The sequence below is a fragment of the Nelumbo lutea genome, chromosome 6 (assembly GCF_056320005.1).
Source record: "Nelumbo lutea isolate HS-2025 chromosome 6, American lotus-T2T, whole genome shotgun sequence".
Taxonomy (NCBI): domain Eukaryota; kingdom Viridiplantae; phylum Streptophyta; class Magnoliopsida; order Proteales; family Nelumbonaceae; genus Nelumbo; species Nelumbo lutea.
The window spans coordinates 34859665-34870303 of NC_142689.1; the positions used below are offsets into that span (position 1 = coordinate 34859665).

The 10639-nt window shown below is 41.1% G+C and overlaps 1 protein-coding gene across 1 annotated transcript; it reads left to right on the forward strand.

Annotated features, from left to right (window-relative positions):
* Positions 1-6884: 6884 nt before the first annotated feature.
* On the forward strand, positions 6885-9829 carry LOC148848498 (plant intracellular Ras-group-related LRR protein 5-like). Its single transcript, XM_088948563.1, has 3 exons — positions 6885-7801; positions 8311-9227; positions 9404-9829. The coding sequence occupies exons 1-3, from the start codon at positions 7255-7257 to the stop codon at positions 9554-9556; spliced, it is 1617 nt and encodes a 538-aa protein (XP_088804689.1). The 5' UTR covers positions 6885-7254; the 3' UTR covers positions 9557-9829.
* The last annotated feature ends 810 nt before the right edge of the window (positions 9830-10639 follow it).

Consider the following 10639-nt stretch of genomic DNA (forward strand, 5'->3'; position numbering starts at 1 on the left):
CATCCATACGACTCAGCCCAACTAGATTGCTGTCAGTCGGAGTCTGAGTCACAACACACGAGGGAGCATCCAGATTGTGCATCATCAAGTGGCACCGACTACGGGAAACGCAGCAAAAAGCTTGTGTTTCTTTTTATTCATCTTTTTCTCTCATTTCATTCAAAGAAGCCTTTCAATGGTGATCCCCTCTATCAATAATGCCAACGACCAGGTGCCAACAATCACAATAGGTCAAATTGATGTTCCTCTACCACCAACAGATGCGCAAGAAAATGTGAACATCCCACCCCCGCCTCCAACTGTAGATTCCATGACACCTCCCGCAGTAGTGGATGTGCAGTAGTTCAACAACTTGGTGCATGTGTGCACAACATGTCCGAACGGATGCAGTCATGGAAAAAAAGATTCATCTTAGCAATAGTAGTATCAACGGCAACATCAACATCAACAACAACATCAATAGCAATAACAATATCAACAACACCAACAATAGCAACAACAACAGCAATTCCAATAGTGGCAGTAGTAGCAATTCCAATAGTGGTAGCAACGGCAACAATATCAACAGTAGCGGAATCCTATAGTGCCCGATCACCTTGTGTCTCGAGATGGCTAGCAGGTACCACATAATAGCCAACAACAATCGTTTAAATAGCCAGCAAGTGCTAGCCAACAACCAGGAGGTCCCGAGGAGCAATCGATGGTTGCTGCCTTAGAACAATGTCATGAACAGTGAAAACCCACCTCGCCCATGGATACATAGTCAGATTCAAGTCTCAGACCTAGTCGTCTGAAATGAACAGGCCCAGCAGAGAGCCAAGCTGAGGTTCCTACTGAGACCAATGTTACCAGTTCCATTGAATGCACTAGGAGGAAGAGCAAGAAGTGCACACACCGTACAGGAAGAAAGATACGGCTTGCCTGCGTGAGCAGCAGAGCCCAACACGAGGAAAATAGTGCAGTAACCAGTAGGACAGTCTCCCTCTCAGAACAGCCTAGCCTGACACATGAAGCCCCACTAGCACTTGAAATTCTTAAAGCACCACGTCCAAAGAACTTCCGAGCTCCAACTTTGGAGTCCTACAAGGGAAAGACAAACTCAATGGAGCATGCAAACAACTTCCAAGATCTCATGCTCCTCCATGGAGCTAACAACGCCAACATGTGCATTGCATTCTCCACCACGTTGAAGGAGGAGGCTTGGCTTTGGTATTCCAGACTAACACCAGGATACATCAAGAACTGGGACCAGTTCGCCAAACTTTTCGTCAATTAATTCGCTACTAGTAAGAGACTCCAAATCAGCAACCTACTTGTTCAACATTGTCCAGAAGTCGAATGAGACACTCAAAGAATATATTAGGAGGTTCAACATGGAGAGTACAGATTTTGGACATGGATCCCGCTGTACATCTCATAGCCACAAAGAAGGGTGTGAAACATCGCAAACTGAAATGGGAACTCGAGCTACACCCTCCAGCCACCATGGAAAAATTCCTTGGCCTAGCACACCACTTCATCAAGGCAAAGGAAGCAGCGGGGATAGAGTCTGATACAACAAGAAAAAGAAAGCAACTTGAAGAAGAAGTGAGTACAAGTAGAACCAAGCAAAGGAGTAAGTCGCCAAAGAGAAGTAGGTCACCTTAGACTTAGAGTAGGCACAACAACTCACCACGAAGAAGAAGCAAGTCGCCTTGGAGCAGGCACAACAGCTTGTCACAAAGAAAAAGCAGGTCACCTTGGAGTAGGCACAATAGCTCGTCACAAAGAAGAAGCAGGTCACCTTGGAGCAGATGCAATAGCTCATCACAAAATGAAGTAGGTCACCTCAGAGTAGGCGCAACAACTTTCCACGATGAAAAAGTAGGTCACCTCAGAGCAAGTGCAACAACTCACCACGAAGAAAAAGCAGGTCACCTCGAAGTAAGCGCAACAGCTCGCCACCTTTGGGCTCGACTCAATGACAAGCCACTACACATTTGTACAATAGGTCGCCTTTGGCGAGTTGTAGAGAGAACTTAGTTCGCCTCCACTGTTAACCAAACTTGAGACTGAGGACGAGCTTAAACTCCACATCTTCACAAGTGACGAGGTGGTTAGCTCAGTCCTAGTAAGAGAAGTAGATAAGACACAGTAACCTGTCTACTACATTAGCAAGGTCCTGGACACAGTGGAAAAATACCCCAACATAGAGAAGCTCACCTTCGCATTGGTGCTAGCCACCCGGATACTAAGACCCTATTTCCAAGCCCACGCCATTGTGGTATTAACCAATCGACCTCTGAAACAAGTCCTCCTAAAGCCCAAGGTCTCGAGAAGACTCACCAAATGGGAAATCGAGCTCAGTGAATATGATATTCGGTTCAAACTGCATGTAGCTATAAAAGTGTAAGTCCTGGCAGATTTCCTTCCCGAGTGTACCTTCAGCTCGTCATCGCCCAAACAGATGGAGCTGGAACCAGAAGCCTCATCCAACGCGGCACCTTCTTCTCACGAGATAGCGAGCTAGGACAAGGAGCCCTGGATACTACACATAGACAGCTCATCCAACCAGGGCGGAAGCGAAGCTGGGTTAATGCTATACAGACCTTGCGAGACAAAGCTGGAGTATGTGCTCCGGTTTCAGTTCCGAGCATCAAATAATAAGGCTAAATACAAGGCCCTACTAGCAGAATTGGCATTAGCAAAAGAAGTGGGAGCTAGACACATAGTCATATGCAGTAATACGCAACTCATCGCAAATTAGGTAAACGGGGATTACGAGGCCCGGGAACCCTCCATGGCAATATACCTCGCCAAAGTTAGAGAACTCCTCCCCAGTTTCGACTCCTGGTACCTCCAGCAAATTCTGAGATAAAACACAGAGGTTGATGCCCTTTCTAGACTTACGAGCACGATTGACTCGACAAAAAGAACGGAACGTAGCTCAGCTCATAGAATGACAAACATGTCGCTACATGATAGTAGGCGAGCAACTGTACAGAAGATACTATAGGTGAGAAGCTTTATAGAAGATATCACGACAAACAACTTGCTATGTGATAGTAGGTGAACAGCTTTGCAGAAGATATTTCATAGAGTCAAGTTGGAAATGCAGCTAAGCTCATAGAACGGCAAGCAGCTTGCTACGTGATAGTAGGTGAGTAGCTCATAGAAGATCATACACTACCATATCTACAATGCCTACGCCGAACTAATAATGCAAGCGACCTATGAAGCAGCTATACCAATTACACTTTCTGAGAGTTACTCTCTTCGCCGAGCTAATGCTGGCTCGAGAGTGGGGGGCAATTGATGAGGGGTAATTTAGTCCTCTGAATCGTACAACGACATGTAGCTTCCGGATGACACCTCAACACCAATTCAATGAACTAGCTCAGTAAAATTAGTTCGGAGCATCTCAACCAGGCCAAACCGAACAAGCCGAACCGGCTACGAGAGAAGATTAAGATGAATCAACGGTCGAAGAAAGCTGACCCAAAGTGCCCTAAAGAGCTTCTACTCTCTTCGTCTACTAAGCAGTGACTCGAGAGTGGGAGCAATTGATGAGGGAAATTTTGATCACCCCACACAATTATCGACACATGGACGTTGGTGATAACGCAGCATCCAGCATAGCGAAGCAGCTTGCCAAAGTGACATGTGGCAGTCAGCATCAGGTACATGGCCAAGCTAGAGCGAGCTCGGCCCACAACGTCCAACATAGCAAAGTAGCTCACCAAAGTGACACGTGGCAGTCAGCATCAAGTACGCGAACGAGCTAGAGCAAGCTTGGCCCACAGCATCCAACATAGTAGAGCAGCTCGCCAAAGTGACACGTGGCAGTCAGCATTAGGTATGCGACTAAGCTTGAGCGAGCTCGGCCCACCAGCTCTCCCGAAACAGTCCTACGAACAACACTCGCGTAAGCGCCGTAACTATAACCGTGAAACTAGCTCACCGAGTTGACCGCCACAAGACCCGTAGGCGACCTGTAACCATCGCACAAATCTAGCAACTAATAGTCCAGCATGCCCCAAACTATAGAAACAACTCTGCAGAAAACTCAGAGATGTCGCCTGATGGCACCTGAACCTCATATAGCTATAAAAAGACCCCAGAATCACTCTGAAAGGTATGCACACTATACTCTCAAGCTCCCTACCATTCTCAGAGATTACTCCTACACACTCACTGACTTAAGCATCAGAGTGCCCTTCCTAAGTAAAAGCTACCCGGGCACTCTCACCTTCTTCTCTTTTTACAACTCACTTCAACTCAGATACCCAGCTCGCAGCTCGTCCACACAGCTCAACCCAGCCAGATTGTTGCCAATTGAAGTCTGAGTCACAACACATGAGGGAGCGTCTAGATTGTGCATCATCAGGGATGCCAAACCGCCTTCAGCTCTAAGGCACCTCTAAAGTCTAAACATGTTGCTTTTTAAATGCCACCTTTGTTTGGGTTGCCCTCTAATTAATAGATTTGTAACCCAAATTTAGATCTTAATTGATAAGAGGTAGACCAGGTCCTTAACGCGATCAAACACATTTTCAGACCTGTGTGAAAGACATAAATGTCCTCACAAAATTTTTAGAATGATTTGTTTTGTCCTTCATATAAAATGGAAAATATAGGTCATTCGACATCTTCAGTGGGATGAGAATGAAGCTCCACCACCGTCAAATTCTCTTACAGGTTTGGTTTCAATTTGCATATGGATTTGATTTCTTCATGTTTTCTTCCACAAGCGTAGGGTTTCCATTTTCTACTGATTTTTTTTTCTCCAGTTTCTTAGTATCCAATCTCTTGCAATTTCCATTTGCTATTGATAGCTTCTTCGATTTTATCCAATATCTCGTAGGTATGTCTACTTCATCCTTTATTATCATTGTTTCTTGCTTTGTTTCATTCAGCATTCTTGTTTTTCTTCTCCATTGCCGTTGTTTATTGCTTGTAGTGTGTCGTGTTTCCTTGTATTTTATCTTCTCCGTGGAACTCTGTTCTGGTTAGGGTTTAGAATTACACTTGGAACTGTTATAGCAAACCCAAATATGTATTGGAATAGTTGGGACTGTTCTAGCAAATCTCCACTACCGTATTGGAATACTTAGGATTCACCATTGTCGTTTCTCTTTATCATACTCTACTACAAGGAATAGTTGGGATTGTTATAGCAAATCTCATTCGTATTGGATAACTAGGCTGGTGATTAAAATGTACTTTTGTTTTATAACAAAAGCAAAACATTTTTCAGTAAATAGTTCAGTAAGGAATTAGTATCAAAGTTTTTAAGGATAAAAATAAAGAAAAGAAACTCTAGTTGGATAATTAGTTTAATAAATTAGTATCTTTTAATTATTTCTTTAATTTATAAAAATTATTTTAATTTTAATTTATGTAAATTATTAACTATAAGTTATTAATTATTTTAATATTTTTTAATTTTAATCATGTTATTTATTAATTAGTACTTTTTAATTTTTATTGTTTCAATATTATTTTGAAGTTGAAAATTATTATTTATGATATAATGCGAATTGAACTCAAAATTTCTAAATTATACGTTCTAGGGGTAAAATAGTAAAATCAATGAATTTCAAATGCTAAAGGGTTGATCCAATACAAACAAACTTATTAATTCAAAGCCTCTAAAAAGTAGAAAAGCACCTATGTTTCTTTTCATATTTCAAACCCAAATAATATCTTTTTAACTTTTAGATTTCTGATTTATCAAACAACACCTTAGCCTATTTTCTAAAACAGAAAATAAAAGGTGCAAGGGGGGCACAATGTATGCAAAAAAGGAGACTTCATTGATTGAAAAAAGTACATCGCTATTGGAGAAAAGTAAATAAAGAGGAAACATTTAGAGCACATAGGCTTGAAATACAAAAACTCTCAAAAGACAAGAATAGAAATCCCCTTATTAGTAGTTACACCTTTCGCCTCCACACCCATTAGAGGAGTCATCTCGGGCCAATGATTGACAATGAGCTGCTCCTTTCACTGAATCGACATAACTTAGGAGTGGGGGGCAATTGATGAGGGGTGATTTGGCCCTATGTGAATATCACGACACATGGCACCAGATGGACATCAACTTCAAGAGCACTTCAATTCGGACACCTCACACCCATCTCGGCTTTCTCGACCTCACCTTGGTAGGACACCCTGTGGACACCTTGGAATGTGTCAACTCGGCGTAAGAGGCGACCTGCCTCCATTGACCTAGCAAAGGTCTGGTCGACGACCAATGCGACGTGGAAGGCAATCTCCTCCGTGAGCAAGTTGTGACCTCCAATTTCCTTGGGATCACGGCACTACATCAATAGAACTAATTACTACCCCATACATTTCGGGCACAACTAGATAAACACTATTCACTTACATAAAGTCCATATGGATGTAAAACCACCTCCGATTCAGATGGGCCAAAGATGTAAGACGCGTTTTGTAGAGCTCATAATAAGGTGCCCCGTTCCTTTGAAAAGATACACCCCCTTTAGCTCTTAATAACTCTATCTCTGTCGCTTTTAACTCTCCCAAAGACTTTGATAAGCATGACATGACAGTTATATGATGCGTCTCAAATATAACTCATAGTATCTCTATGTTCTATGTATGTGATGGTAAGCGAAAATAATTTTCTTTTTTTTTTGTTTAAAAAAATTTGAACCCATCACCACCTTACGCAACACGTGGCAAGAACTAACAGCAATGGGGAATTCTGCCGAAAATGGGGAGTGTAGGATAAGGATATTTGGGGTGGGGGCCTGATCTTTCTACCTTACAGATCCCAAGTACCTAGTGGAATCATCGAATATTAACATTGACACGTGGAAAGTAAAAATCACACTGACCAATCCTCGTTCCATTTTTGTTGTTTTTTTTTTTGAACTTCCGAACTGAAGACATTCTGTCCGATCAGGTCGGCCCAGGCCGGCAGGGGCGAGCATCATTGAGGTCTGCAGACAGATATTTAAAGATATTTGATATTTCTACAGCGAAGAAGCTTCCATGTCCTGATGTCCATGATTTCTTTATAATTCCTTTTTCTTGGAGAAGTGGTTCGGGTTTTGTCAATAAAAACAACATTCTCTCTGTCTCTGTATCTTCAACTCTTCATAAATTAAACGCAACCTTCGCAGCTCTACCACCCACCACCACCTCTAATCCTCTATCCTGGCCTCCGCCACCTTCATTGGCACCGGCATCACCTCAAAGCCCAATTCTTCTCGTTCACGTCTGTTTTCTCTGGACAGAATAAAAAACATGGCTGTGATACCCAAACAGAATCCATCGCCTGCCGTCGTAGAGACCGTCGATGAGATTATGAGAATCTTCCAGTCACTACCACCCAGACCCACATTGGATGAGGTTGAAGCAGCGATGTCTGTTCTCAGAACTGTAAATAGTGAAGAGCAGATGAGGCTTGATGAAATATCTGAAGAGGATAAGCCCCCAGATGCCCCAGAGGAGCTGTTCGCTGTGTTGCAGGAATCAAAGAAGACCATGGTCTTGTTGCAGAGCCATGAACAAAAGAGAGAAGCTATTTACCTTACTGATCTTGAGAAGAAGTTTCAAACCTTTGATCAGCTTATCCAGAGAGCTTCTGAGTTGGTTTCTGGAGATACCCAGAACCAAAAGAAGGCTGATTTGACTTTCTTAGTTTCGAAAATTGAAGGAAAAAATGTTGTTGCCATTAGTGATGAGAGTGTCATCAAGATAAAGAAGGATGAAGGGGCAGAGTCAAAAACAAAATCAGATGTCGCAAAGGGTTTATTCCGTAGCTATTCCTCAAAGGCCGGGCTCTCTTCAGGTCAGATAGGATTTTTCTCCTTGTTATATCATGTTCTCTTTTCCATTCTTAAAGACTCTGGTTTATCTTCTTCCTTTTTTCACCCCACTTATGCATTGAAAGCTATGTTATTTAATTGATACATATGATCTTTAAGAAACCGAAAGAAAAATACATTTGATTCTACCAAAGAAGAAAACCCTTTTCCTTTTCTTCTCATATGGGGATTGATTTACATCTCGCTGTTTAGTCTGTTAAATAAATCCAAGAGGAAAAAAATCCCAATTTTAGCTGCATACCTGTTTAGTCTCTATTAAACATCAAATCCATTTTTTCTCCTTTTTTTTACTTCAATGTGTGGAGAAGTTAGTTAAATTTGCAGATATTTTCACTGTTAATCTATATAATATATATGCTGCTCAATATCTCCTTGATGAATTAGTTCTGACTGATTGAATTAGCTAATTCCCATGTGGTTTTGGATTGTTCAAATTCCTTCTATGATCTAAACGTTTTGGATACATCTGCAGGTGAAGGAGGTACAGAGAAATTAAGCTTAATGAAGGTTGCTGGCCTAATCGAGACCTCCTCTAAAAGTGGAACTGGTGTTCTTGACCTACAAGGGAAGTTGATGGATCAGATTGAGTGGCTTCCAGCATCAATTGGGAAATTAAATGATGTGACTGAGTTAAATTTATCTGAGAATCGAATCATGGCTCTTCCATCCACCATTGGCAGCCTCAAAGCCTTGATGAAGCTTGATGTCCATGCAAACCAACTGATAAGTCTTCCTGATTCATTTGGAGATCTAATCAATCTGACTGATCTGGACTTGCATGGAAACAGGTTAAAATCTCTGCCTGCTTCTTTTGGGAACCTGACGAATTTGATCAATCTTGATTTGAGTTCAAACCAGTTTACCATACTACCAGATGCAGTTGGAAATCTAACCGGCTTAAAAAGATTGAATGTGGAAACAAATGAGCTCGAGGAACTTCCTTATACGATTGGGTCATGTTCTTCGCTTGTGGAGCTGAGATTAGACTTCAATCGGCTAAAAGCACTTCCTGAGGCAATTGGAAAGCTTGAGAATTTAGAGATACTTACATTGCACTATAATAGAATCAAAGGGTTGCCTACAACAATGGGCAATCTTTCTGAGCTGAAGGAACTTGATGTCAGCTTCAATGAACTTGAGTCAATACCAGAGAACTTGTGCTTTGCAACCAATCTTGTGAAATTGAATGTTGGAAGGAATTTTGCAGACTTGACAGCCCTGCCAAGGTCAATTGGCAATCTTGAGATGCTTGAGGAGTTGGACATAAGTAACAACCAAATACGGATTTTACCAGAATCTTTCAGGTTCCTGTCGAAGTTGAGAGTTTTCTATGCTGATGAGACTCCATTAGAAGTGCCACCAAGAAAAGTAACTAAACTGGGTGCTCAGGTAATGTTTATTAAAAACATTTAGCTTTCTGGATTGAGTTAATAGCTTAGTTGGAGAGTACTTTGTTTTCCATTGTTGAGGGCATTAGCTCAATCTGAACTTACAAGAAAGAACTAAAGAAAGTAAAATTAGTTGTTAATGTGGAAGTTACTAACATTTTCATCTCCATTCCTCAGGCGGTGGTTCAGTATATGGTTGATCTTGTTACAGAAAAAGATGTGAAACCTCAACCACTGAAGAAGAAGAAAGGGACCTGGTTTTCATTTTGCTTCTTATCTCGACCTTACCAAAAGAATCTGACCAAAAGTGGAAAAGCAAGCAAAGCTTGAGTCTTACTGTTTTCTCTCATATGCTAGTTTTGTACATGAAATGTTCTCATAAGTTATCTTCTTGTTATGTTTCATTTTTCTGTTCTCTTTCCTTATTTAGTCATCAAAATTTTAATAATCTCAACTGTAATTGTCTTGTGTAGGTCACCATTTGCTCTTGTACAGCCTTTCATTTCTTCTTGTCCATATTTGGCCATGTAATATTGTGCCTCTTAATTGTACTCATTTGCTGAAATAAATTTGACTGAGTTATTTGTATCTTTTATTACAATATATCTTGATTCTTGAATGGCTTTTGTGGAAGCAATCTCATAATGAAGATAGTATAGAACAAATTTTATCCTCTTAAGTCTTAACCTTCATCTTGGCCAAGACATGTTTTGACTGTTTGTCTTTGGCTAACAGGAGGAACCAACGACTACAGTCCATTTGATGGAACCAGACTTAAGTGACTGGATGTTTATGGCCATCTCATCTTGCATTCATTGAATTGGTTTCCTTTAGGGTCTACAGTTGATTATTGATCTGATGGGTTTGGTATGGAGATTATGATCACAAAGCCTAAACCGAACAGCATTTCTGTGGTACTATATTTAGGGTCCATTAGCTTCTCAGTCGGAATCGGAATCGAAATCCTTTGGAATCAGAATTGGAATGGTCTATTCCCATAGTCTGTTTGGTTCAGACAAGAATAGGAATGGGAATTAGAATCAGCAGGAATTTGATTTCATTCCCAAGAGAAGAGCAGGGAATGACCATTCCATCCAATGGAGGAATGCCATTACCATTCCAGCAGGAATTAGAATGGGATTCTAATTCCGCTCAACCAAACAGTTAAAATCGGAATAGCCCATTCCAATTATAATTCCAGACCCCTATTCCCATGAACCAAACGGGGCCTTAATTGATTCTCAATGGATTAACATAATCATCAGTTTCATCTCAAAACAGAAATAACTTATTGCCAAGTTGTTCAAATAAAGTATGATAAAACTCTTGGGTTTGTACTGGGGACTGGAGACTATTATAGAGATCGCACACTCTGTGATTAATGCATTCTTTGATGAGTGATTAAAAAATGGC

Bases quoted from the DNA above. Each gene is read 5' to 3' on its own strand.
- LOC148848498 (XM_088948563.1), top strand. From the start codon at position 7,255: ATGGCTGTGATACCCAAACAGAATCCATCGCCTGCCGTCGTAGAGACC. The intron at 7,802-8,310 runs GTCAGATAGGAT...ATACATCTGCAG, and splicing joins AAAGGCCGGGCTCTCTTCAG to GTGAAGGAGGTACAGAGAAA. The intron at 9,228-9,403 runs GTAATGTTTATT...TCCATTCCTCAG, and splicing joins TAACTAAACTGGGTGCTCAG to GCGGTGGTTCAGTATATGGT.